General features: G+C 45.3%; 13 protein-coding genes across 13 annotated transcripts; 5 read left to right on the plus strand and 8 right to left on the minus strand. All coding sequences in view use genetic code 12, as the record gives it.

The window, feature by feature from the left end:
* Positions 1 to 562: 562 nt before the first annotated feature.
* GPR1 (Gpr1p) lies at positions 563 to 2,454 on the minus strand (the record flags this gene model as incomplete). The annotated part of the gene is made up of 2 exons (XM_025486224.1): positions 563 to 1,103; positions 1,124 to 2,454. The coding sequence occupies 2 exons, from the start codon at positions 2,452 to 2,454 to the stop codon at positions 563 to 565; spliced, it is 1,872 nt and encodes a 623-aa protein (XP_025343774.1).
* Positions 2,455 to 3,692: 1,238 nt separating this feature from the next.
* CXQ85_002559 (uncharacterized protein) lies at positions 3,693 to 5,465 on the minus strand (the record flags this gene model as incomplete). The annotated part of the gene is made up of 1 exon (XM_025486225.1): positions 3,693 to 5,465. The coding sequence occupies one exon, from the start codon at positions 5,463 to 5,465 to the stop codon at positions 3,693 to 3,695; it is 1,773 nt and encodes a 590-aa protein (XP_025343775.1).
* A 667-nt stretch (positions 5,466 to 6,132) lies between these two features.
* Positions 6,133 to 7,194, minus strand: KIS1 (Kis1p; the record flags this gene model as incomplete). The annotated part of the gene is made up of 1 exon (XM_025486226.1): positions 6,133 to 7,194. The coding sequence occupies one exon, from the start codon at positions 7,192 to 7,194 to the stop codon at positions 6,133 to 6,135; it is 1,062 nt and encodes a 353-aa protein (XP_025343776.1).
* Positions 7,195 to 9,206: 2,012 nt separating this feature from the next.
* STE2 (alpha-factor pheromone receptor) lies at positions 9,207 to 10,340 on the plus strand (the record flags this gene model as incomplete). The annotated part of the gene is made up of 1 exon (XM_025486227.1): positions 9,207 to 10,340. The coding sequence occupies one exon, from the start codon at positions 9,207 to 9,209 to the stop codon at positions 10,338 to 10,340; it is 1,134 nt and encodes a 377-aa protein (XP_025343777.1).
* A 150-nt stretch (positions 10,341 to 10,490) lies between these two features.
* SIW14 (putative tyrosine protein phosphatase) lies at positions 10,491 to 11,363 on the plus strand (the record flags this gene model as incomplete). Its single annotated transcript, XM_025486228.1, has 1 exon — positions 10,491 to 11,363. One exon carries the CDS (start codon positions 10,491 to 10,493, stop codon positions 11,361 to 11,363), a length of 873 nt encoding a protein of 290 aa, XP_025343778.1.
* A 61-nt stretch (positions 11,364 to 11,424) lies between these two features.
* Positions 11,425 to 11,812, minus strand: CXQ85_002563 (uncharacterized protein; the record flags this gene model as incomplete). The annotated part of the gene is made up of 2 exons (XM_025486229.1): positions 11,425 to 11,439; positions 11,471 to 11,812. 2 exons carry the CDS (start codon positions 11,810 to 11,812, stop codon positions 11,425 to 11,427), a joined length of 357 nt encoding a protein of 118 aa, XP_025343779.1.
* A 263-nt stretch (positions 11,813 to 12,075) lies between these two features.
* Positions 12,076 to 12,486, minus strand: HHT2 (histone; the record flags this gene model as incomplete). Its single annotated transcript, XM_025486230.1, has 1 exon — positions 12,076 to 12,486. The coding sequence occupies one exon, from the start codon at positions 12,484 to 12,486 to the stop codon at positions 12,076 to 12,078; it is 411 nt and encodes a 136-aa protein (XP_025343780.1).
* A 583-nt stretch (positions 12,487 to 13,069) lies between these two features.
* HHF22 (histone) lies at positions 13,070 to 13,381 on the plus strand (the record flags this gene model as incomplete). Its single annotated transcript, XM_025486231.1, has 1 exon — positions 13,070 to 13,381. One exon carries the CDS (start codon positions 13,070 to 13,072, stop codon positions 13,379 to 13,381), a length of 312 nt encoding a protein of 103 aa, XP_025343781.1.
* Positions 13,382 to 13,465: 84 nt separating this feature from the next.
* CXQ85_002566 (glycosyltransferase family 15 protein) lies at positions 13,466 to 15,190 on the minus strand (the record flags this gene model as incomplete). Its single annotated transcript, XM_025486232.1, has 1 exon — positions 13,466 to 15,190. The coding sequence occupies one exon, from the start codon at positions 15,188 to 15,190 to the stop codon at positions 13,466 to 13,468; it is 1,725 nt and encodes a 574-aa protein (XP_025343782.1).
* A 301-nt stretch (positions 15,191 to 15,491) lies between these two features.
* On the minus strand, positions 15,492 to 16,577 carry CXQ85_002567 (uncharacterized protein; the record flags this gene model as incomplete). The annotated part of the gene is made up of 1 exon (XM_025486233.1): positions 15,492 to 16,577. The coding sequence occupies one exon, from the start codon at positions 16,575 to 16,577 to the stop codon at positions 15,492 to 15,494; it is 1,086 nt and encodes a 361-aa protein (XP_025343783.1).
* Positions 16,578 to 17,081: 504 nt separating this feature from the next.
* Positions 17,082 to 17,741, plus strand: CXQ85_002568 (uncharacterized protein; the record flags this gene model as incomplete). The annotated part of the gene is made up of 1 exon (XM_025486234.1): positions 17,082 to 17,741. The coding sequence occupies one exon, from the start codon at positions 17,082 to 17,084 to the stop codon at positions 17,739 to 17,741; it is 660 nt and encodes a 219-aa protein (XP_025343784.1).
* Positions 17,742 to 18,076: 335 nt separating this feature from the next.
* On the plus strand, positions 18,077 to 19,747 carry SPT10 (Spt10p; the record flags this gene model as incomplete). The annotated part of the gene is made up of 1 exon (XM_025486235.1): positions 18,077 to 19,747. The coding sequence occupies one exon, from the start codon at positions 18,077 to 18,079 to the stop codon at positions 19,745 to 19,747; it is 1,671 nt and encodes a 556-aa protein (XP_025343785.1).
* A 169-nt stretch (positions 19,748 to 19,916) lies between these two features.
* Positions 19,917 to 26,543, minus strand: URA2 (bifunctional carbamoylphosphate synthetase/aspartate transcarbamylase; the record flags this gene model as incomplete). Its single annotated transcript, XM_025486236.1, has 1 exon — positions 19,917 to 26,543. The coding sequence occupies one exon, from the start codon at positions 26,541 to 26,543 to the stop codon at positions 19,917 to 19,919; it is 6,627 nt and encodes a 2,208-aa protein (XP_025343786.1).
* Positions 26,544 to 26,983: the final 440 nt, after the last annotated feature.

A 26,983-nucleotide genomic window follows, 5' to 3' on the forward strand; every position in this document is an offset into this window, starting at 1 on the left:
AGCTTTTAAGATGGTCCCAATGTGCTAGATATATATATATGGGAATCAAGTAAACGAAAGGAACATCGAGATGGTTCTTGAAAGTTTGGGGGTTATATCACCTGCTGCGCTATGAGTGGGTGACTTTTTTTTTTTTTCTGGTCTGTGCGTAAGTCGGTTCTTTTCGTCTTCACTACCCGTCAAGATAATGCGGATGCTTAATTATACAAGCTTCTGAATGCCGATAATGTATTACTTGGATTTTTTAATACACAATAGAATATACAAAGAATGTGCCTGGAGTGACGGTGGAGTGGTCCACATACGGTTTTGCCCCTGAACCTTCGAGATTTAGTGTTAAATGCCTAGCATTTAGTGACGCCGAGCGGCTGACCGGTGTGGCTGCGAAATTGCTGCTTTAGTATGACCCAAAGCAAGTTAGTTCATCGCAGTTTTCGGTGCGCACAATGTCTTTCCCCAGTATCATAAGGTTTCACATACTCGTATTTGGGTAAGTATGGGGAAATAACACGGTTCGCCGATTGTTGAGAATTCTATGTGGATCGAAAATAAATTAGGTGATTTACGGGCCATCACGTAGAAACTGTAGGAAATCTAGCTCGACCTCTTCGCTGCCCGAACGTTCACTACGCTGTGATGGCCTCTTGCTATTTGCATATGAGGCAGTTCCCTTACGGTTACCAGCACTGGACTCCTGCGGAACATACTCCTTCGATTCAGGAATTGCTTCGTGAGGATCCATGGTGGAGAACCTTCTTGATCTGGATGACTTATTGGAGGGCGACGTGATGCTTGTTCTCAATTCGTTGCGGCCTTGAGACGAGTAGCTGGATCTTCTTTCTTTGGAAAAGTTAAGCGAGTAGTTTTCAAGCGTCAGTCTGAAATCTCCCTCAGCGAGATCACCCGTCAAAAGATTGGAGAAATCATGCTTAGTCATAAGTGAGGTGAAGTCGGGGTTTCCTTCGACTTGTTGAATATTACCCAGTCCTTGACCTGCTGAAGAACGCTGTTCTTCAAGGCGGGTGGTCAAATAGTTGTTTTGAAACTTTGCAATATTCTCCTCTGTTGGCAAGCCCATAAGGGAAGACGAAGCTTTGCTAACACTCTTCTCCACAAAGAGTACTGCTGTATATCAATAGCCATGTCAGCACTGTAAGAACTGTATCTCCGGCGTCTGTCAAGCGTATCCAGATCGCCACTATGATGGCGAACATAGTGATCAAGGCGGTATGCGTTATCTTTTTCGTAGTTTTTCATAATTGTGTACTTCCAAGGCTCTTCACGATAGAAGAAAACCAAGGAATCAACAAATCCGTTGAAGGGTTGCATGAATGCACCCAAATAATTAAGCCAGTAAACGGGACCATGTGTTCTCTCATGATTGAATTGAGTGCATTGTAAAAGGAAAGGGAAGAGCCAAACGGAGACATATGCGACTGGATAGATGAAAATGGATTTCATCTGTCTCTCGATGGTCTTTTGGCGTTTTCTGAAGCTGGCCAAGTTAGCAGCTTCCAACTCCGGGTCGTGAATAATATTATGTGTATGATTGACATGATCATGTTGTTCATTATTAGGGGATTCGTCCAGGCTTTGGACAGTTTTGGTTCTGGAGCCTACGGCTTCAACAGCAGATGTCTCGGAACTCGAAGTATTTCCATCACGTTCTGCCTTAGGCACAACAAATCTTTCATGAAAAAAGTCCCTGATATTGTAGAAGAAGAACCGCAAGGCAGAAAAGAAGGATGGTTTGACGTTGGAGTCTCGCGTGTGTTGATGTTGCATGGTGGTGAAAACACCGCCCAATGCTTTAAACTCTTTGAGCACGTAGTAATAGATAAGTCCGTAGACAAGTATGATGGTGACAATGATGAGGTAGCGGGGAACCCAACTCAAAACTAACCGGTACCAGACTGGTTGTTGAGGAAGGTAACACCAACAAACGAATGAGATGTAGCCCACACCAATGTATGCTAAAGAAGCCATGACGAGCGGGATAACGAAGGAAAGCCCGTAAACATAGTAACGGTACTTATACAAGCCGCCCTCGACTCTTCCAGTTTCAGGAACTTTCACTGAAAGGTCAGGCTTGAATATGAGCAACAAGGTGTGCAATGCAAAGGATAAGATAGCCAAATCAGCACCTTCGATGGCAGTGGCAGTAAAGAAGCCCACCACCTGGCAGAAACGTCTGTTGGCGTATGCGGTTGGGTGAGTAAGCACACGGGCTGGATATAGCAACAAGATACAAGCTTTTAGTAGGTCAAACAATAGGAGGAATGCAATGAGTTGGTGGCGAAAGACAAGGCGTTTTGGGTCGATAGCCAAGAAGCAGTAAATGGCTAGTAAGCAAGCAAAGATGGCAACCGAAGAACTGGATATGGCCAAGGCTCTTTGGACCAACACCTGGTAATCACTGAATAGGTTCACCTGGTTCTGGCCGTAGTCGGTCATCCGCCTTGCTAGGTCACCAACCCACGATAGCCACTGCTGGGGCTCTGTAGGGACGGGAAAAGACATCAACGGTCTGCTCTGTGGGAGAAGCTTGGTGAATATAGTACTTCCTAGAGAAGCAGCATCAAGAGCAGGACAACAGGATGAAGTAGATGGCTGGAGGATGGTGATTAGGTTTGGGACAGGTTGGAAGGCAAAGGATAAGGTTTGATGCCGACGCTAGTTGGTATTGATGTGATGTAAAAAAAAAGGACTTGGTAAGTAAAGGGGGAAAAAAGTAGGGTTGGCCTTTGGGGGTATGTATTGATAAACCGAGAAGATGTGAATGGCTCAATTTTTTTAAGCTGGTATGGGTCTGGCCTAAAATAACGCGGCGCGGCGCTAGGCAGCAGAGGCATTTAGGCATTTAGAGAACACAAAAAAGCTATACGGTCAATGAGTCAAACGGGAGAGAAGGCTTTGGTGAATGGAGGCAGGGCAGGGCCAAAAGAAAAGGAAAAAGGAAGATATTTGTCAATTCCAGTACCTTTACATCCCTTTATATCATATTTACGTACCTTCCATTTAAGGGTTTATGGTGAATTGAGAGATTCCAGAAAGCCTTCTATGCGCAGAGGGAGCCGCTCAGTGTCATGGCGGCCTGAGGGGCCAGGCAAAGGATTTCGCAGCCAGGCAACTTTTAGGGCCCGCCTTTAAGAAGGTAGGGGTAAATTCCCAGGGGGGTAAACCACCCGAAATCTGTCAATGCGACCGAAGCGTGGAATGGAAGACGGGGAGACTGTTTTGGGAGGTTTCTGGGCCTTTTTTGGGCTTTTTTCGTGTGTGGTGTTTGGAAGTGTTGTTATACGAGATCTACAACTTGCTGCCAGGATGACCCTTTGGCTGCGAATACCTGAATGAGGTGGGAACACGAACCTTTCTTGGTTGGACAACCAAGGTTTAAGCTTTTTGCTATATTTCATATGAGAGAATCACTCAGCCTGGCTACAATTGCCGGGGTTGGAATAGCAAGACCGTGCTAAGCCTCTGGTTCCTTGTAAGCCCGGCTGCCGGGGAAGCTCACACTTGGGAGTTGTGAAATGTCTACATTCCACACGCTTCTAGTACCGAAGTGGGAAGATCTTTGAAATTGCTGATCTAATTTTTGTATGAACTGAAAAAGTTATCTAAGTAAACACCGGGTTGCAAACCAGACTGGTACGAAACGAAGCGTCTTTGTTGTTGCTGTGGTGGCAGGCTTAATCAAGCTCACTACCAAAAACAACAGTACAAAACCTCTGCCACAAGCTATACTTGATCTCGCCGTTCTCCTTCAAACGGTTCTTCTCCTCAAGTTGCTGGTAGTACCAAGCCTCGTGCTCTTCGACCTCCTTAAGGCCGGTCACCAAATCCACTTCGGAAGCCTTCTTAAACTTGGTGCGTCTAAAAATCTTGTAAAACACAAATATGCCAATGTCGATGAAAATCATCAAGTAGGAGAACAAAAATGCTTGGTAGTCCCATCCACCAGGCATGAAAATCTCGTAAGTACCAACAAATGTCATTGTAAAGGCCATACAACCGCCAAAGATAGCCAACCATGGCTGGTACCATCCTCTGAACGGTAAAGAGTGACGATCAATGCCTTGAGCCTTCATTGCCCGGTAGAAAAAGATGTAGGTAAAACTCAAAATGCTAAAGTTGATCAACTGGCAAGAGGTGATCAAATTGATAATCCAATCCAACACAACAGCTGAGCCTTGATCCATTTGCAAGAATGAGATGAAGGCCCATGCCAACGAAATCAACATACAATACATTGGAATACCCGACTTAGTTGTAGCTGTGAGGAATCTAGGAGCGTAACCGTCTAATGCAAAACCGTACAATGTTCTAGAAGAACAGTAAGTGTAAGAGTTACCAGCCGAGAAAGCAGATGTAATCAACAAACCATTCACAATGTCTGGGAACACCTTGATTCCCATGTTTTGCATAGCAATGACGTATGGGGAGCCACCAGCACCTGGTTTGGTAACACCACGGCTCTCCAACAAAAGAGGGTCATTGTGAGGCACCAAGATACCCACACAAAGGGCACCTCCGATAAAGAAAACTGTCAACCTAATGAAGACCTGCTTGTAGGCTGACGGCAATGTCTTCCTTGGGTTTACGGTCTCACTGGCCACGAGAGAAACATACTCAGGTCCAGCAAAAGTGAACGTAGCTCTAATCAAACAGGACAAGAAACCTCTGAAGTTACCAGTGCTTCCCGTGTACTCGAAAGAACTTATAGCACCAGGGTCACGCCAGTAACGGAATCCAAAAGCATCGTTCTGAGGATTACCGCCAACCATTGTAACGAAAGTGAAAAGAATAAGAGCAACAGCCAAGATAACTTTACCCAAACTCAACCAAAACTCGACTTCACCGTAAATAGCCACACCAAAGATATTGATTAAGAAGTACAACACTACCTGAATCGCCAATGGAATACCAGGGGAGAAGTCATCTCTCCAGTAGTGAATAATAGAGTTCACAGTGACAACTTCAAAAGGAATCTGAGCACAGCACAAAAACCAGAAGTTCCAGGCTGTCATAACCTCCAAAGCGTTATCGCAGCACCGACCAGCCAATCTAACAAAAGGAGAGGTGATGGGCAAGTATGTCACCATCTCAGCAGTACTGATAGTGATACACAAGATAGGAATAGACCAAACAATAAACCCAAGCAACAAGTTGAGAGGGCCGTAAACCAAGTCTTTACCAATGGCCACGAAGATAGCAGAACCGATTGTGGCACCAATACCAAGCAACTGGACATGTCTGCTTCTCAAACTTCTGTGGAGATGGTTAGAACTGTCTCTGGAAGTGAAGGTGAGAGTCGAATGGACCGAGCTCACATCACCGGCCTTCTCTCCCTTGTTCAGCGTCTGTGAATCCACATCTGCTGATGTCAGGGTCCTTTGAAGCTGTTCCAGAGATTTAGGAACGTAAGGAACAAAGTTGTCGTGCAAGAAATTAGAGAAACCCATGGTGATTAATGAAAGAACCTGCTCATGAGATGTTGTGTTTCTGCTAAAGAGTGTGGTAGATGGGAAGAACTTCCTGCAAGGTTTTTCTGATGGTTATTTTTCAGGTTTTTTTCCTCGTCTCAGTCAATTGTTACCTAATTAACTTTTTTTTTTTTTTTTTTTTTTCACTTTGACTGCAGGAAAGTCTGGGGTGATACGACCTTTTTCCTACCAGGCGATGACCACGGCCGCGGCAATAAAACCTGGGCGGTAGGAAAAGAAATGTTTGCCAAGTCGATGAGTTTAATTACTGTGGCCACAAAATTCAACCCACAGTGCTGCTTCTTGTCTTCTTTTTTTCTGCCTTGCACGAAGTTGCTTCCTCGGTAGTGCATTATCTCGCGCTCAAATTGCACATAGTTACGATGCCCAATGCATGCGAATGATCCTGGAGGGGAGTTTTTTTTTGCCGAACAAAAAAAGCACCGAATTCGGCTTGTCACCAAGTAGAGAGCCATATGAAGCTAATGTTGATGGTTCTAGCATCTGATAGACACCCATGACTGTATGTTTAAAGGAAAGGCAAAGTCGTATTCTAAAAGGGGTTGTCGTTCGACTTGCCATATGACTCGGCTCGTTTTCCTGTCCATCTCCACCACCAATCAGAGTCCATGTTTCATTCTATTCTTTATTGTTGTAATGGTGCGTACAACACTTGCGTCACGTACTTTCTCTTGTATCTAATAACGGATGCAACGGCCAAAGTATTGTGCTTCACGCTTGTAGTGGCCAAGTGATTGAGCACAACATGGTTTGGGATGGGTAAAGCACCCGAATTATTATCCTTGTCTTGGGAATTGAAGTTATTCAAAATGACATTCTCAAGGTGTGGAGGTAATTGTGGAGCGTATAACCAAGCTTGGTCTTGTGAGTTTCTGTTCCTTGAGCGCTGCTCCAACGCTAGGTAGTATTGTTCCATGACCTTTGGGTCTTCGAAGATGGGTGGGATATCGCTAACGTAGTTGTATATCTTTGCTGGTGCGTCATCAACCTCTTCTTCTTCGTGGTATCTCAGGTAACCGTCGCCCATATCGTCTTCGTCGTTGGTGAAAGCGAAAACGGAGTTAGAGCGGCCTCTAGAGCTGACAGAGGACCTCCTGCTAGGACGCAGCTTTGTCTCTTCTTCTTCACGCTCCATCTCCTGTTCTTCTTCTTCTAGCTGTTTGAGATGCAATTGTACGTGTTCTGGAGTCACTTCGATGTAGTTCACAAAGTTACCCATCTGGTCGGTAGCTGTTGGCAAGAAATCAGAGAACCTCAACTCATTATCAACCACAAACCTAAATCTATGAGTGCCAACAGGCAAACCCAAGGTGACCAAGTATAACTTTTCATCTTCTTGCTTTTGCAAGCCGATCATCTTTCTCCAGCCTGTGAACGAGCCGGTGACGTAAACCTTTTCACCGCCTTGAACCCATTTGATGTCTACTGGAACGGTGACAGAAGGGTCAGGAACAGCCTGGGGCCCGTTGGATTCGCTCTTCTTCTTGGAAACCTCGTCGGCGGGAGGTGGAGGTGGTTGCTGGTTGTCAGACTCTTCCACATGCATATTTTCAGACTCTTCGCTTTCGTCGCCCAAGATTAGTTTAGATTTTCTTCTAGCTGGTTGAGTAGACTGGCCTGAGTCAGAAGCAATGCTATCCACGGCGTTGGAGACGTCCACCATGGAGAAGTCGTTGTTTTCTGGCATTGCAAGTGGCAAACAGTTAGCTTATGAATACGTTTGGCGAATGCAGATTATTATAAATGGAAAATAAGTTATCCCGGGAATTCAAGCCACGGATGGGTGATATTATTTATTAGCAGAGGCGTTTTTCAGGAGGGAGACCACTGGCGATGTTTATTGATGACAGGGCGGAAAAGTAGGAACAGTGCCTACCGCGAAAGTCTGGTGAGGCGGGACAAGCAGCGACCGTGAACAAGGGAAAAACGGAAAGCAGAAGAAAGGGCAAACCAAAAAAGGTGTCTAAGCCAGGAAGATGACAAAACCTGGAAATTATGGAATTTATCCTTCTGCTAAAGTTTCTACTTTTATGGTTTTCTAGTTTATTTTTTTCTTGGTTGGCTCTATTGAGGGTGGGGATTTCCCACCGGATGGTCATGGCTGGGGGTCACAGCCCTACACGCTTACTGGAGACGGTTTTTCTATGTGCCGTCAACGGTCGGCAATAGTTTTCACGTGAGACAAAGTGGCACTGGAGAAGGCTGGAATAGGATATGTTTTCGACAATAAGAAAGTGAAAAAGTACCATTTTGGGGGTATATTGGGTTAGGTTTGGGGGAATTTGCCTGGAAGCTGGTGTGGGTACCCGGACTAAAAGTTCGCAGCCAAAGAGGCTATTTTGTTCAGACATGGTTCTGTGTTCTAATTTTTTTTTTTTTTTTTTTTTTTTTTTCGTCCTTCCATTCTTCGCTTCTCTGCAATATATCCTCTACTATAAACTCTCTCGTACACTGGGCCTTCGAGACTTCTATTGTCTTTGTTGCTCAATGCGTTTCATTGTGAAAGCCCCTAAAGCAAACAAAGAGTATCGGTTAGCCAGGACGCCTGGCTTCCGACGCCAGGCGCTAATCGGTTGACGGTTACGTTGAGGGCTCGGCAGGGCCGGAAAATGGGAGGTTTTTCAGGGGAAAGACATTGGCTGGCGGTTTGACAGGAACGGTAATTTGTGGATATTTGTAGATGGGTACATGGTTATTGGTAGTAGTGGTGAGTGGTTCGCAGCTAATGGCTTTGCTCTGTGTGCCTTTATACATGTATATGGCTGCAAACTTGTGCAACTTGAGACGAGCTCGTTATAGTAGGGTATGTTGGTTGGGATTTGGGGGTGGGGGAGAGTTGAATCTGGTCGCTTGTTGTCATAAGGAACATGTAAGTGTCTTTCTATATTGGATTGGTGAGTATTACTGGTAAGACATCGTAGAGGAAGCACATACAACGTTGGTTATAGCATGTCAACGTATTGATTTTGAAAACACTCAAAGGTCGTTGTTTAGGCATTTGAAACGTTGTTCTTTGAGCCATGCCTTTGTTATGCGTCGTAATATGCTTTCATTTTTCATTATAGTGTGGCCATAATTTGGTGTTTGACGAAAGGTGAAGAAAATCTGAATCAGAGTCTACCTTGACTGCAAAGAAGCTTACGGTCATTTAAACCGTTCCCTAATAGTCACTATTCAAGTAAGTCAAATATCAAATTGCGGTAGCCAAAAGGCCCGGTTTGACATCTGCTTCATAGAGCATTGACTGCTACACCACCTGACAAGTGATCAAAGATCAACCAGGACAACCCCTTCAACTGGACAAGGTCATACCCAGAATCTTAAAAATCCAAAGACTCTATAGTCTCTTTTATTAAATGAAAATTTGCCCGAATAATGATAGAAATCGCCCGGAGAGCCCTTCTGGAACTACCACCATCGTATATCCATTCTCGGGCACTTCCTAAAGCAACCTAATTACTTGCATCTCTCATATACGAGAGGTTTCAAGCCTACACATATACGGCTTGGCTTTGGTTTATTTTTTTCCCATAACTCAGATTTACTCATATCCATCATCATCACTCAGATGTTCATTGAAGTAGCCAAAATGGGTAGGCGCGTGAAACACCTAGGGCGGGAACTTTTTTTGCAACCATTTCTTATAAAGCCCACTGGAAATGCTCTTGAAACTCTTCCACCCAACACACATCTCTCTCTATGGAATTCTCAGATAATGACATTGTGCTCAACTATACAGTTGGCCCAGAAATCTACCAGCTTACCTTCGGTATTTTGGACAATACAGTGGACCGCTCGCTCCAGCTCTGTGTGGTTCATGGTGTGGCCATTGGATGTGGTATTCTTTTGATGCTTCTTTCGTGGGTGGTAATTATTAAAAAGAGAACCCCCATGTTTATTTTGAACCAACTCACAATGGTGCTTATGATCATCAAGTCGGCGTTGTACCTTTGCTTCCTTTTTGGACCTTTGAGCTCGCTCACATACAAGTTCACAGGACTTTTGCCTGAAGAAAGATGGCACGCATTTGACATTTATATTGCAACTAATGTTATCCACACTTTGTTGATTGCTACCGTGGAAGCCACTTTGGTTTTCCAAATTCATGTCATTTTCAAATCTCCTGAGGTTAAGCATTTGGGGTACGTTTTGACAGCTGCTGCTGGCTCGTTGGCTGTCACTATAGTGTCCTTGTACATCCACAGTACAGTGGTGACTGCTATACAATTAAGAAACCAACTTATGGAGCAGGATGTCACTCCAACAAACTCGTGGGTGAATAATGTACCGGTTATTCTTTTTTCGGCCTCGTTGAATGTGGTTTGTATTATCTTGATTTCGAAGCTCGCCTTGGCTATCAGAACCAGAAGGTACTTGGGATTGAAGCAGTTTGATGGCTTGCACATCCTTATCATCACTTCAACCCAGACATTCATTGTTCCTTCGGTGTTGATGATTGTCAATTATAGACAATCCACATCGTACCTGACGTTATTAGCCAACATCAGTGTCATTTTGGCTGTGTGTAACCTTCCCTTCAGTTCCTTATGGGCTACATCAGCAAACAACAGTACGCACCCAACCTCTTCACCAAACACCGTCTTTTCAAGATGGGATTCTAAGCTTTCTGATACCGAAACTTTGGCCCACGAGGTGCCTTTGCTCCCAGGAAAAGCTGAAAAGATACAGTTAGTAAGCCCAACTACAGAGAAGGGAGACGTTCAGACCATGTGCGATTCCAATGGTGACCAAGACTCCATCGACAGAATGCTTGACGACATTGATGGTGCCATCATGACAACAGAATTAAATATCAGAGACAAGCTTGTTTAGTCAATATTATTTACGAAAGAAAAGACGTGTAGTAGTTTCCAGCACTGAATAAGGTGTGCGATCTGCCTAAGCTATTTATCGCGCACAATCAGTGGACTCAGACCATACCTTTATTTCACCCACACCTTTTAAACACCTTCGTTATAACAAATGGCCGACTATGATAGCCCTTTCCAGATGGATGAGGATTTGGGTCTGCCGAATCGAAGTCTTGAGACTGATCTATCCCATTCGAGAATCAACGAATCCTCTCCATCTGGACCCCCTGTGAAACTTGAAGGGCAAGCTGCTCAAGGACAGCCAAGGACACTTGACACGTTGCCGGCTCATAATTCACAAAGAAACGGGACTGAAGCGCTCCGATCGAGGCTTCAAAGGATCAAAATTGAAGAAGGTGTCGGTACCACTACAGAGGAAGACGAGTGGACGTTTGAGGAGGATGCGGACGACAAGTTCGACAAAGAAGCAGCAGAAAAGGCTAGAGTGGAGTATATCAAGGCAGCAGAGTTGATCTCACAACCCTTGACACCACCGGAGAACTTTGCACCGGTTATAAACAACATTTACCGTTCTTCATTCCCACAGCAGCCAAACTTCTCCTTTCTCAAGACACTCAAGTTGAAATCGGTGCTTTGTCTTATACCTGAAGAGTACCCCAAATCACACGAGGAATTTTTTGAAGAAGAGGGTATTCAGCTATTTCATCTTGGCATGGCAGGTAACAAGGAACCGTTCGTGATTATCAGCAGTGAACTTATTACAGAAGCTATAAAGATTGTTATAAATCCTGCCAACCAACCAATACTCATTCATTGCAACCGTGGAAAACACCGAACAGGATGTCTTGTTGGCGTATTACGCCGATTACAGAAGTGGTCGTTAACGATCATTTTTGACGAGTACCGTAAGTTTGCTGCCCCAAAGGAACGTCCAATGGACCAGCAGTTTATTGAACTCTATGACGAGAACAGGATTTTACATTACGCACAAGACAATGGGTTGCTCCCGTTGCAGTGGGATTAAAACTATTCACAAATTTACTCAGATGGCCAGATGAACTCCTTGCCGTAGATGCCAGCATTACCTAATGCAAGAACTGCTATGGAGAGGGGAGCAACGTGGCCACGAACTAGACTTTTGAAAGCAGGACGTCCATTGACAATCAAGTATAAGGTGGACCAGGCAAAGGTGAAGCCAGCACCGTTAGGGACGTCGCCATCATGAATGATATAGCCACCCAATGCAGAAACACCGCCAAATAGGAAGCAGGAAAGTCTACTTGGTTTTGAAGCAGCGACCGACTTGCTAAAGTCAAAGGAACCACCGGAACCAAGCTTGGGGTCCACAGGCTTTTGGAGAGACAAGCCACGGTAAACTAGAGCAGCGGAGAGAGCCCAAGCGGGAACAGGCGATGTGGAAGCGGCATTGGCGTATTTGATGGCAGTTTTAGATATATCAGAAGACTCAGGCATTGCGAAGTGGCGGCCTTAATTAGATTAATTGGGATAACAAGGCAGCACTATGGTGGTATGGGGTACCTTTGCTTCGGGTATCGATGTAAGCGGCATCGACCTGCAGGAAACACCACCATTGACAGGATTCGTCTTGTGCAAGGTAAATGGGTGCAAAAAAGCTACAGAAATTGTTTCTTCAAAAACGGTGTATTCGATACTTTACACTATTTTACATATAACCAGAGACCAACGAAGTGAAAGATAAGCAATTCCAGCACCGCTTACGATCTCTCGCCTCTCAATCTTCTGGCCAACTGGATGTCCTTCTTCTGGATGGTGACTCTCTTGGCGTGGATAGCACACAAGTTAGTGTCCTCAAACAAGGAAACCAAGTAAGCTTCGACGGATTCCTGCAAAGCACCAATAGCAGAGGACTGGAATCTCAAGTCGGTCTTGAAGTCCTGAGCAATTTCTCTGACCAATCTCTGGAAAGGCAACTTTCTGATCAAAAGGTCAGTGGACTTCTGGAATCTTCTGATTTCTCTCAAGGCAACGGTACCTGGCTTATATCTGTGAGGCTTCTTGACACCGCCGGTAGATGGGGCGGACTTTCTGGCGGCCTTAGAAGCCAACTGCTTTCTTGGGGCCTTACCACCAGTGGATTTTCTAGCTGTCTGTTTAGTTCTAGCCATTGTGAATGTGTTGGTAAGAAAGAAAAAAAAAAGGGACTCTACTCCAGCAGGTGTCTTGCGAGTTTTATATCTTGTGCGGAATGGCAGCCCACCATGTTTTGTTATTGTTTTTAGTATGGCGCGGTAAGAAGCTTCACTTTTCGCTGGGGGCCAGTGACACGAAATTCGCAGTGCTCAGGGAAGCTGGAAAAAGGCCCATTTGGAGGTGCTTTTTGCGACTTTGGAGGAAGGCATGGGGCACTTTTGGCCAGGCGAAAAGACAAAAAACAGGTTCAGTGGCGCGCGCAGCGAGGGAGAAAAGTTGCTGTGGCAGGGGAAAGTGAGCGTTTTGCAGGGCCTGGTTTTACGCAGAGGGGGTGTATATCGAGGGCTTGACTTTCGTGGGCGCTCAAACGTTCGCTGGCGCGAGAGAAGCGTACCTCGAAACAAACTCTTGTGTACGTACTGCAGCTGGTGGCGTCACCGCAGGACACCATTCTCGTGGTTGCAAAACATGGATGGATGGTATAAAGTGTCAGGTAGTCGCTCTGAAGTGAGGACTTTTTTTTTTCTTTTCTTTCCTTATCAACTATATTATATTACAATGTCCGGTAGAGGAAAAGGTGGAAAAGGTCTCGGAAAGGGTGGCGCTAAGCGTCACAGAAAGATCTTGAGAGACAACATTCAAGGTATTACCAAGCCAGCTATCAGAAGATTGGCCAGAAGAGGTGGTGTCAAGCGTATCTCTGCTTTGATCTATGAGGAAGTCAGAGGTGTCTTGAAGTCCTTTTTGGAGAACGTTATCAGAGACGCTGTCACTTACACTGAGCACGCCAAGAGAAAGACCGTTACTTCTCTCGATGTCGTTTACGCTTTGAAGAGACAGGGTAGAACCTTGTACGGTTTCGGTGGTTAAACTGCTGTGTATTGTTAGCTTCCATTCTTCAGTGTATATTAGAATATTATTGACTCGAAAAAAAAATATGCTTTTATTTGTAGTTTATACATTTTGCACTGAGTGCTTGGCAAACTTGCCTCCAAGCTTTAAGTATCGGTCAATCTTCCTGCTGACCTCATGCTCAGTTTTGTCAAGGTCGAATGCTGTGGTTTCTTTGAATGAATCGGACATCACGTATGAATACCGTTTTATGCAAGTACTAGAGTAGTCCTCCACGTCTTTATGGCCTATAGGACACTCACATCGACACCCAACTCCATTCCTAGCTGTAGCATCCGGTGTGTTCTTTTTGAAAAAGCTCGTCCATGTGCTATCCTTTCTAGGGGTGAACCGTTTCTGTGCTGGTACGTACGGAAGTTGTTTTCCAGGTGCGTTGTTGGGACAGTGGCCCATGGTCGTATGCTTGTAACCGATGTCACGGAAATAATGCAATTCTTCTCTGTTGAGAAGCATGGCGACCGCAAGGGAGTGAATTGGCGCATCTCCCCATCTTTCTTTATAGAAACCGCCATCTCTTTCCAAATAATCAAAGTATGCTTGGTACTCATCGGAAAGGAAGAGATCGGTACGTGCAATCTCAAAGTTTGACCAGAAGTGGCATAGACTATACTCTTCATCATCGAACTTGTCCAAATGAAGATTTGGCTTCTCCCTGGCTTCGTCGAAAATATCGCGTATATGTTCGAAATCTTTGACATCCGCCAAATCCTTGTCTGTCTTACCCTTCTTTCCAAGAAGAGTCCTCAAGTTAAGCTCATTTTCGACAGCCACTTCAAACTCTTCTTTTGTCAAACTCTCGTAGTTCTTATATTTATCCGCGTTCTTGCCATTCAAAGTTTTAAAGCGCTTGACGGCAACCTCCCATGCGGTGCCCACCTTGATGCCATTTTCCTTGATGAATGTCTTCGTGGCAGAAAATAGCGAAGGAACACTGTAATAGATTTCTGTGATTGCGACGGTAAATCCGTACTTCTTCTTATGCTTCTCCATTTCAATAAACGGGTCGTATGTCAAGTCGCAAAAGAACTTGACATCAGGCTCCACTCTCCAGTACCATTCATGCTTACGAACAAGCGGATGCCTGAAAAACTCACCAGAGTAAAATCTGCACATCTTATGGTAAGACTCCATGCTGCCGTAGAGGATCTTCCGATCGCCCTGGCTCTCTATGCTTTCCTTAAGTAAATCCTTATCTATATCAGGACTGAAGTTCCACTTTTCTGGGGCAACGGTGCCAAATTCACATTTGGCTTTAGTATGCTTTTTAACCGTTTGAATAAATATATCGTCGAACTCGACGTCGTTAAGAAAAATCCATGGATAGTTGAACCACTGATTAAAGTGTCTCTCTAGCGAGTCCATGGAGCTCACCACATCGTCTAGTTCTGAATTTCGAGCTAGCATCACAAACGAAGCGTTCGCTCGAGGAGCATCAACATCAGGCACTCGACAACCAACCTCGAAAGGAAAGTCAATCCTAGAACTTAGGTCTTTCATGCCTAGGCGTCTATCCTTGATGTTATTATAGTCTGGCACATCAATGCCATCGTCAAAGTTCTTTCTAGCACGCTTCAGTCTAATCTTAAGCGATACCACTAGAAGAATAACAAACAGAAGGAAAAGCGCTATCCAAATCTTCTTGAGCAACGTGAGTCGTGGTAGCCTAGAGCGTAGGCGAAATCGAAGACGATTGAAAAAAGAAGGTTTCTGTGTCATGAAGCCCATCTCATCCGAGAAAGGATGGTCCTCTTGGTATTCTTCAGACATGAGGTGGTTGGTGGTGGCGCGTTAACTTTATTGCTCTAGGGATGGTTGTTTTGGTTTAATTATGAGACAAGCGCCATCTAATTCCCGGACCTTCCTTAGATAACGCGATGGTGGGCCTGCATTGCACTGCGCCCGGTAACACAAAAAGAGCAATAATTCTATATGGAAGCAATTTAATTCGATAAGGTAATAGTACAAAGTTATTTAATGTTCGCTGTCAAGTAAAAACCTGTCAATGCAGATTTTTTTAAAAAAGAAGCTGTTTGCATAGAAATATGTTACAGGGCGGGCCAGCTGCACCTTACTTGTTTTCTCTCTTGACACTGATGGCGTTCCGAAGAAGGTTCAAGTCGTCGTTGAGCTCCTCAACCTTTAAGCCTTGTACGCCGACAAATTGCTTGCTTGAGCCACGAGTGTTAGCCCGGCCATTGTTTTTGCTTGTGCTGCGGGCTAAAATATTCGAGGCGCCTCCTTCTTCGTTGTTCATGATGAGACTATTAAGCTCGTCGTAGTCCTTGTCGCTGAGATTGCTGTCGTTTCCACTGCTGGCTCCGTTACTGTTAGCATGCTTCATCAGGTGGCTGCTCAGAGGGCCATTGCCTGTACTCGTTATACCTGAAGACATCTCGTCGTTGGAAGAGTATCTGGTAGCATAATGCCTTCTTCTTTTGTTGGTAGACGATGCGTAGCCCGCAGAGCCTGCTCCAGAGCCAGAATTCCTAAGAAAGCCATTACCGTTGGACGTGCCAAATCCCGAATCGGATAAATCATCAGCCTCTCCCGACGTGAAACGCGATGAGAACTCACGCTTTCGAAGCGAACGACGGTCGTTGATATTGAGAGACGACGAGGCAGCTGCTGCACTTAGAGCAGAGATGTTCTGGTCGTTACCTCCCTGTGTGCTCCACAGACTGGCATTCACTAGGTTGAGTAGGAGCTTATCTTCCTTGAGCTGCTTGACTTGTTTCTGAAGCTTATCGAAGAACTTCTCCTTGAGAAGCTTGATCATCGTATCATAGTTCTCCTTGGCCTTCGCGATATCCTTCTTGTACTCTGTCTCCACTCGCTTCACCTGGTACTCTTCCCAAAGACGTAACCTAGTGAGCTCATAGTCTCTTCCTTCTTCAAGCACTTGTTTCTTGTTCAAGTACTCCTCGTCAGTACCTTGCTGGATTCCAGTAAGAGCCGTCTGGATATCGTGAACCATGATACGGTAGTACTCATTTCTTTCTTCGCTGAAGGTTGCCTCTAGTTTGCTGAGCCTGGTGCCTATCTGATGCCGTTTTCTATCTCTTTTGCTCACTGATGTTAGTATAGCTGAAGTCTCCAAAGCTGTGCGATTATCCATACCATCAGAGATGACGCCATTTCTGCTGAAGTCGTCCATTGGGGGAAGCTGTCAAGTTTCGTGGAGAATAGTTGATGTTGATGAGATTAAATGTATTCTTCGTTCCAGCGATACGCCAGACGTTTATTCACCTTGTGTGCCGTACATCACTTTTTGCTATGGTTCCGCAAAGAGTAACCTTCCCAATGGGTAAACCATAATAAGGTATTTCCAAGGGTATTTTGGAGAATTAATCAAAGATGACTCCCTTTTCTTTGGGTGTGTTTTGGTGAAGCTCGTTCCGTTATGAAAACATGAGATGAGCTTGGTCTGAGTACCACCACCATATCCTCATCCCAAGGCCAAGCCACTCGGGTGGGCTAATTAAGCCTATGAGAAGCCAAGTCGTTATGAATCTTCCGTTTTATGGAGTCAAAAGTGGTTCTGGTTGACCTGGTAGTCTTATCTGTGAAGTTTTGAGGGAGCGAAATTCCTACGAAAATTACGGAATTGGCGACAGAATCTTCCAGATAACTACACTCAGAATTGGTCCCAACCACTTCGATGACCTACGACTTTGGATTTTTGCAGACCCTTCCTTTTGCTGATAGGAAGTATGAGACGACTCCTAAAATCACAGAGAGCTGCAAGTTCAATTTAGCCAAGGATGGCAGGCCAGTTACGCTATTCCCTGCTCATGGACCTCAGGACGTTCCGCCAGCGCTTTTGGATATCATCCACGAAGAGTTTAATTTTGTGATTGACGAGGGACAGACGTATCCGCATTACTTGCCAATGACACTTGAACAGTTTCTTGCGTATCTTTTCGAAGGAATGGCTGCCATCTTGGTGAATGGAGAACTCTTGCGGGAGGATTTCGACAAGCCAAGACTGTTCTGGGAAGAGAAGTATTTGGGCCATTTTTATATCAAACCGAACTATATCGGAAGATGCTCCCATGTTTGCAATGCTGGGTTCATCGTGAACCATAAGGTAAGAGGGCTTGGGCTCGGGAAGGAAATGGGGTGGAAGTACCTTGACTGGGCTCCTCGCTTGGGATATGTCTACAGTGTCTTCAACCTTGTTTTTGAAACGAACATTGCCAGTACGAAGATCTGGGATGCCTTAGGGTTTGAGCAGATCGGGTACGTGAAGAATGTGGCTGTCCTTAAAGGGCACGAAAAGCTAATTGGTGCCTATATGTATGGCAAGGACCTTGTTTAAGCCATTATGGTTATGAGGACAGAAAGCATTCCAGGTACGGTTAAATGTGGTCCACCACGACCAAAGGTGTTATGAGGAAATTACCAAAAGTTAGATCATAGAGTATAGATATAAGAGGGTGGATTCCAGATGGATGCGAAAACAATACATAATCGCCATATTGTTTTGGCTATCGCTAGACCTTAAATTATTCGGGAAAGTCACGTGCGCGAAGTTGATGAGAATTTCAAGAAAACATACCGGCTTCCTAGCCCACGATATACACAACAGGATAAAATCTACGGTGGTAGGATCGGTTGCAAAATAAACCAATCTTCACGTATCTCTTGCCAGCCATGCCTGAAATAGACGATGTGATAAACCCGCCGCATTACCGACCTCAACTAGACTACAACCCAATGTCTTCTATTGAAAGGTACACGGTTTTGCTTAAGGACGGAGAGACAACAGCCACAATATATCCAATCCAGAATGCTGATGAGCTACCGCCGGGGTTGTTGGCTTTCTTGTGTGACGAGTTCAACATGGAGATTGAACGTGGTGACACGATATCTTTCTTTGATACTCTCCACATTCTGAATTTTCAGAACTATTGGTTTGGCGCGTTCGCTGGAGTGATGGTACTCGGTGATTCAGCACAGTTGGAGGGCCCTAAACAATGGGAGAAGGAATGCTTAGGCACTTTCTTCGTGAAACCCAATTACCCTGGCCGTGCTTCACATATCTGTACTGCGGGCTTCTTGGTCAACGCTGGTATCAGAGGTAAAGGTATTGGTAGAACCTTGGCTGATTGTTTTCTCCAGTGGGCACCTAGACTTGGATACACTTATTGTGTTTTCAATTTGGTGTTTGAAACTAATGTTTCTGCTAGAAGGATTTGGGAATCGCTTAATTTCAAGAGAATAGGAAGAGTCAAGTCTGCTGGTATTCTTAAAGGTCATGATACTGCTGTTGATGCTATCATTTATGGGCGAGAGTTGGTCACCGTTTCAGACGCTACGGTTGGCGCTTACAGGTTTGACAAGATTAAGTTCTACTTGGAGACTGGCAAGTATCCTGCAATGGCTGACAGACAAGAGAAGTCTAGGCTACGGTCATCTGCATCTCATTATAGACTAGAAAATGGTAAGCTTATGCTTCGAGACAAGGAGGTTGTCAGTGACCCCGTAAGACAGCTTCAAATTTGCACGGAGGTTCATTTGTCAAACCATGGAGGTATCAACAAGACAACGTCTGCTGTGACCGAGAAGTATCACTGGACAAGAATCAAAGATACGGTTGCGGCAGCGATTAAGAACTGTATTGCTTGCAGAGAGTCTGCAAGAGAGGAAATTGCCATCAAGCGTGCTGTTGTGCCAAAGAGAATGCTTCTGAGCCCCGCTGATAGTCGTCGTGACTTGAACCATGTTGCTAACCAGAAAAGTTCACAGAATATGCGTCCTGCTATACGACGTGACAATGGTCATGATGAGGTTGACTCTATGTCTGCTATACATGGTCTTCAGCATCGTGAATCCGATAATTTGTTGACTCATGATCTTACTGGACTTGATGATGGTCTAATAGCCGTTGTGGAAGCTGCTCAAAGGCGTCAGCAATCCTCACAGCACTCTATGGATCAGCAGAGATCCACTCATCATGATTCCGTATCGAGAGATCATAGAGGTCATAGCGCTCCTTCTTATGCAGCTGTTGCTGCCTCTGCTGTGGAGCCTGACTCTCACAGAGCATACCAAAACGACTATTCATTCCACTACAACGAGAAATACAATTCTTCCAAAGAACGCGATAGAAACGATGACGTTCCCGTTGATCCCGATGTTTCTGAATTCGATCATAATGTTAATCCTGAAGGTGATGAGATCGAAATCGCAAGAGCACTTATGCAATCTAATGATGTTGATGACGGTTCTCCGGAGCGCAGCCAACAACACTTATCCCGTCTGGAGAAGACCAGTGAACAGGACAGAGCTAACGAAGCAAACATGTTTTTCAAAAACCATTAATCAATCCTTAATTTTAACTTAATAATATTATATATACTTATTTTATGTATCTTTGAACATAATTATTTTGATGCATTTAGAAAAGGTGCCAAACAAAAAAGCAAAGATCATTCCCCCAAACGATCTTTAAAGGCAAACCTGTCTAATTTAGATCTAAAAGATCTTAGAGTTAGAAGTCAACTCCGATGACCATAGCCAACAAAGCCATTCTAACGTACAAGCCGTATCTCATTTGTCTGAAGTAAGCAGCTCTCTGGTCGAAGTCAACCTCCTCCTTGATCTCAGTGGTTCTAGGCAATGGGTGCATGACACACATGTGCAGCTTAGCATGAGACAAGATCTTGTTGTCAACGATGTAAGTGTCCTTCAATCTCATGTACTGGTCTCTGTCCTTGAATCTCTCTTCTTGGACTCTGGTACAGTACAAGACATCAGACTTGGCAATGAGTTCAGGAGTCAACTGCTCAGTCTCAACCGACAACATGTTGTGCTCCCTCAACATAGTCTTGATGCTCTCAGGCAAAGACAACTCCTTTGGTGCAACCAACTGGACTCTGACCTGGTAGTGACGCAACAAGTACAAGAGAGAGTGAACTGGTCTGCCGTACTTCAAGTCACCCATGAAAGTAACAGTGATACCGTTCACAGTACCCAATTCTTCTCTGATGGAGAACAAGTCCAACAAGGCCTGCGTTGGATGTTCCTTGCTTCCGTTACCACCGTTAATAATTGGAACTGGAGAGTACTTGGCAGCAATGTCAGCAGACTCCTCAGATGGATGTCTCAAGACAATGGCATCAGAGTAACAAGCCAAGGAGCGGATAGTGTCCTGCAAGGTTTCACCCTTCTTGACAGAAGAAGAGTCAGCAGCAACAGCAACAACTCTACCACCCAATCTCTGCATAGCAGCGTCGAAAGAAGAAGATGTTCTGGTAGATGGCTCATAGAACATGGTGCACAACAATCTTCCCTTCAACAAGTCCAAGACACCTTGTCTCTCAACAGCCAATCTCATCTCCTGGGCAACAGCAAACAAGTAGTGCAAGTCAGAACGAGTAAAGTCCTTAACAGACAAGACAGAGTTTCTGAGGAAGGTGTTGTTTCTTCTGATGTAGTTGATCAAAGCATCAGAGTCAGACAAGTTGCCAGATGGTGGCTGAGAGACCAACTCGTGGCCCAACTTCTCCAAAGTACCCTGAGATGGCTGTTCTCTCTCCTTCATCAAGGATGGACGACGGCCCTCGCTGAAAGAAGCTCTGACCTTCTTCGACAAGTTTGGAGATTGAGGAATGCTGGTGACAGATCCGAATCTGTCTCTGGTAGCAAATTCGTTCTTACCAGAGGCGTCAGCAGGCAAGATAGAGCTGTCCAAGCAAACAGTCTCGCCGTGGACAGAGACTCTCTCGATGTAGCCCTGGAACTTGCGGTCCTTGAAGATTGACTTGACAGTGTCAGCAACAGACACCTTTCTCTCAATGTCAATCTCAACAGAAGCGTCCTGCTTTGGAAGGTTCAAGATCTGGATAGGATTGTCGTGCAAACGCTTCACGATATCAGCAATGGTGAGCTTACCTTCGCTGACAGCCAGGAGCAACAATGGCAATGCTTCCTTAATACCGAAAGCTGGAGTGATGTCGTGGCCAAGGCCCTTAGCGACCATGTATGGCAAAACACCGATGGAGAAACAGTCAATGTGCTCCAAGTTCTCCCACAAAGCGGCTTGGTCTTCAGCAGTAGGCAAGAAGGTAAACTTAGCGTAGTCCTCCTGGGACAAGAACAAAGCGTAGATAGAGACATCGCAAGTCACGCTCAAGCCCTTGGCCTTGGCCATCTTGATCAACTCCAAGTCCTCCTTAGAAGAAACAGCAGTGATGTGGATGGAACGGTTGTACAAGGAAGCAAGCAACAAGACAGAGGCCAAGTCAGTGGCACAAGCATCAGTCACAATTGGCTTAGACTGTGGCCAAGAAGCAAAGTGAGCAGTGATAGACGAAACCTTGGAGTTGGCGAAGTCGTTGAATGGCAAGAACAAAGCACCAGCGTTCTCGGCAGCCTCAGCACAGTCCTCAGAGTTGGTGGCAGATCCAGCAAGGTTCATGGAGAAGTTGGTGAAAGCAGAGTCTGAAGCAGTAGAAATAGCGTCATTCAAGCTGTCAGCATCCACAACAACGGAACCAGAAACGGTTTGAGGCAAGAAAGCGTTGAAGGTGAAACCAGCAGACAAAGACTCCTTGGTAGTGGTCTCGAAGTCATCGAAAGATGGAACGAAGCTGGTCATGTTAACCAAACCTGGCAATTCAGTGGTGGAGTGCGAGGTTTGAGCGTCGTTGTTGCTAACGTTCAATTCAATGTCTCTAGCAATAGCCTCAACCAAGAGCTTGGCACACTTGACGTTGGTGACCAATGGAACAGAGTAGTCGACGGCCATACGACGAGATTCGTAACCCTTGGACATGTAAGAAGCAGGACGACGGAATCTGTTAGAAGATGGCAAGTTGATGTAGACGTCAATCATGTTGTTAGCCAAGTGCTGAGTCATGGAGAATTCAGACTTCTGGTCTTCCTCCTTACCCATGACCTCCAAGTAGTGAACAGGAATACCGTGTTCCTTGATAAAGTCAGCGGTACCGGCAGTAGCGAACAACTTGTAGTCCAACTCGTGCAACTTCTTGATCGATGGCAACAACTCTTGCTTCTCCTTGTAAGAACCGATGGAGAACAAGAAGTTCTTCTTTGGCAACTTGAAACCAGTAGAGATCAAGGACTTCAAGTAAGCCTCGTACTTGTTTCTACCGAAAGTGGCAACCTCACCAGTAGAAGCCATCTCAACACCCAAAACAGGGTCAGCACCAGCCAATCTGGAGAAAGAGAACTGAGGAACCTTGACGGCGCAGTAGTCCTCTGGCAACTTCTCACCTGGGTAAGGAGTGATTGGCAAGTCCATGATAGCCTTAGTAGCCATCTCAATCAAGTCAGTACCAACAACCTTGGAGACAAATGGGAAAGAACGAGAAGCACGAACGTTACACTCAATGACCTTGATATCCTTGTCCTTGGCAATGAACTGAATGTTGTAAGGACCAGTGATGTCCAAAGCCTTACCAATCTTAGCGGTGGCCTCAACAATTCTCGAAACGGTTTGTGGGTCCAAATCTTGAGGTGGAACAACGAGAGTAGCATCACCAGAGTGAACACCAGCATTCTCAACGTGCTCAGAGACAACGTGCATAATCATCTTACCATCCTTGGCAACGGCATCCATCTCAATCTCCTTAGCGTTCTCAATGTACTTGGTAATGACGACTGGGTAGTCTGGAGAAACATCCACAGCCTGAGACAAGTAGGAAGCCAAGTCAGCTCTGGAGTAGACAGTGTTCATGGCAGCACCAGACAAGACGTAAGATGGACGAACCAAGACTGGGTAAGAGACCTTCTCGGCGAAATCCTCAGCTTCTTCAATAGAAGTCAACTCCTTCCAAGCAGGCTGGTCAACGCCAATCTTGTCCAACATTCTGGAGAACTTGTATCTGTTCTCAGCAGAGTCAATCATCTCAGGAGAGGTACCCAAGATCTTAACATTTTGACGGTGCAATGGCAAAGCAATGTTGTTAGAGGTTTGACCACCCATAGAGATGATAACACCAGAAGACTGCTCCAAGTCGTAAATATCCATGACTCTCTCCAAGTTGATAGTCTCGAAATACAATCTGTCAGCCTCATCGTAATCAGTAGAGACGGTCTCAGGGTTGTAGTTGATCATAATAGTCTTCAACTTGTTCTCTCTCAAGGTTCTGATAGCTCTGACGGCACACCAATCGAACTCGACGGAAGAACCAATTCTGTAAACACCAGAACCCAAAACAATAACACCATGGTCGTCGAAGGAGACATCGGAAGAGTCAGCATTGTAAGTGATGTACAAGTAGTTGGTGAAAGCAGGGAATTCAGCAGCAACAGTATCGATCTGTTTGACGAATGGAACAATACCAGCCTCCTTTCTCAATCTTCTGATAGCAACCTCGTTGGAGTCCAAGAACTTAGCAATTTGTCTATCTTCGAAACCCAACTGCTTGGCCTGTCTCAAGACACCAAGTGGAAGGCTCTCCTTGGTACCGAAAGAAGCAATCTTGTTACCAAACTTGATCAAGCCATCCAACTTGTTCAAGAACCACTTGTCAATGTTAGTCAATTGCCAAACCTTGTCAACGGAGTAGCCGTCAGAAAGAGCGTTGGCAACAGCGAACAAACGCTGGTCAGATGGGGTTTGCAATTCAGTGTCAATGTCAATGGACATCAAGGCAGCAGTCTGGTTGAAACCCAAGTTGTGGTAGTCCGTAGATCTAATAGCCTTTTGAATAGCTTCTTCGAAAGTTCTACCAATAGACATGACCTCACCAACGGACTTCATCGAAGAAGACAACAAAGAAGAGACTCTGGTAAACTTCTTCAAATCCCATCTTGGAATCTTGACAACAACGTAATCAAGAGATGGCTCGAAACAAGCACAGGTGGACTTGGTAACAGAGTTCTTGATTTCGTTCAATGGAATGTTCAAACCCAACTTAGCAGCAGTGTAAGCCAATGGGTAACCGGTGGCCTTAGAAGCCAAAGCAGAAGAACGAGACAATCTGGCGTTGACCTCAATAATACAGTACTCCTTGGAGAATGGGTTCAAAGCGTACTGAATGTTACACTCACCAACAACACCCAAGTGTCTGATAACGTTGACAGCGGTGGTTCTCAACATGTTGTAGTCCTCATCGGACAAGGTCTGGGATGGAGCAACAACAATAGAGTCACCAGTGTGAATACCCAAAGGATCAAAGTTCTCCATGTTACAGACAGTGATACAGTTGTCGAAAGCATCACGAACAACTTCGTATTCAACTTCCTTCCAACCCTTCATGGATCTCTCAACAAGGACCTGAGGAGAGGTGGCAAAGGCCTTAGCACACAAGTCTCTCAATTCAGTTTCGTTATCAGCAAAACCAGAACCCAAACCACCCAAAGCGTAGGCAGCTCTGATAATCAATGGGTAGCCAATAGCGTTAGCGGCATCCACGGCTTCCTCGGTAGTAGAGCAAGCTTCGGATCTGGCACACTTCTCATCAATCTCTTCCATAGCAGAAGCGAACAACTCTCTGTCCTCAGTGGTGATGACAGTGTCGATTGGAGTACCCAAGACCTTGACACCCAAGCTCTCGAATTCATCCTTCAAGGCAATACCGACACTCAAAGCGGTCTGACCACCGAAAGTACAGTAGATACCATCTGGGCGTTCGTGCTTAATGACCTTTCTAACGAAGTCTGGGTTAACTGGCAAAAAGTAAACCTTGTCGGCCAAACCCTTAGAAGTCTGGATAGTGGCGATGTTAGGGTTAATCAAGATGGTGTAAATACCCTCTTCCTTCAAAGCCTTGATAGCCTGAGAACCAGAGTAATCGAACTCACCAGCCTGACCAATAGACAAACCACCAGAACCCAAAACAAGAACCTTCTTGACGTCCTCTCTTGGGTGAGCAGCTCTGTTCTCCTCGATCTTACCGCCTGGGAAAGCAACCTGCTTGTAAACACCGGTGTTCTTGAAGTCGATAACAGAGTTGATGAAGACATCGAACAAGAACTCGGTGTCTCTTGGACCTGGAGTAGACTCAGGGTGGAACTGGACAGAAAAGAATGGCTTGTCGACGTGGTAGATACCTTCGTTAGAGTCGTCGTTAGCGTTAATGAACAATTCCTTCCAGCCCTCATTCAAGGTAGAAGCGTCCACAGCGTAACCGTGGTTCTGGGAAGTAATGTAACATCTTCCAGAGATGGTGGAAGTACATGGGATGTTGTGACCACGGTTACCGAACTTCAACTTGACAGTGTCAGCGCCAGTAGCACGAGCCATCAACTGGTGACCCAAACAGATACCGAAAACTGGGGTCTTACCCTCCTTCATGACCTTCTCCAATCTGGCAACGGTTTCGGTCATGACTTGAGGGTCACCAGGACCGTTAGAAATGAATAAACCATCGTATTCCTCCTGGGTGTAGTCGTAATCCCATGGGACGACCAACAATTCAACACCTCTAGAAACAAAACAACGGATCTGGTTGTATTTCATACCAACATCGACGGTGACAATACGAATAGGCTTGCCGTTCTTGTCAGTCTTGACGTTGTCCTTAGGCTTGTACAACTTTGGCTCCTTGGTAGAGACCTTGGCGACCAAGTTCTTGACGTTAGGGTCATCCCACTCAGGAATTTCAAAGGAGCCTTCCCAGTCCTCTTGGCCAACCACGTCATCGTGCTTGGTAGAAGTCTTCTGGATAGCCAATCTACCCAAAGTGGAACCTTCGTTTCTCAACTTCTTAGTCAAGGCTCTGGTGTCCACACCGTACATAGCAGGAATGCCCTCCTTTTGCAACCACTGGCCCAAAGAAGACTTGGCCAAGAAGTGGGAGTATTCCTCGGTGTAGTGAGCAACAACCAAACCAGCAATGTGGATACGGTTAGACTCGAAGTACTTTGGCAAAGCATCGACAATGTCACACTTCAAGTCGGTGTCAGGAACACCGTAGTTACCAACAAGAGGGTAGGTGATAACCAAGATTTGTCCCTCGTAAGAAGGATCGGTGATGGACTCGGGGTAACCGACCATACCAGTCTGGAAGACGACCTCACCAGCAGCAGCGACTGGAGCACCAAAGGAGTAACCTTGCAAGGCAACACCATCCTTGGTTTCCAAAGTCATCAAACGGTCACCGGTCGACTCCATTGGGGGAGAAATGGGAGCAGACAATCTAGCCATCTTTGCGGAGTGACTCTGTAGGAATTTAACAAATGAAATGAAGTATGTGTAAATGAAATTAACACAGCCAAAGGGTTTCCTGTGGGGGGAAAGAGAAACTGATTGAGCTGTAAGTGAAGAACGTTAAATTAGCCAACAAGAGCCTGTAACTTGGAAGGTTAATAACTGCGCGATGCGATGAGTAAAATTGAGGTAACAACGAGATATCCGATCCGCTGTGAAGGAAAAGCAAAAGTGTCCATCGATAAGCGATATGAAGGAACCTCATCGGTCAATTAATTAATAATAAAAATGTGACGAGAGTTGACTTCGATAAGAGCTACAAGAAGAAGCGTAACTTCCTCCAATTCTCTCAACAAAGTCAGAACCCTGGTCGCTGGAGTTGTACATACTTCAAAAGTTACTATAGTTGGGGGAAAATCTGGAGTAACAATTAAACG

The sequence above is a fragment of the Candidozyma haemuli genome, assembly GCF_002926055.2.
Source record: "Candidozyma haemuli strain B11899 chromosome Unknown D_2014730914, whole genome shotgun sequence".
Lineage (NCBI taxonomy): Eukaryota > Fungi > Ascomycota > Pichiomycetes > Serinales > Metschnikowiaceae > Candidozyma > Candidozyma haemuli.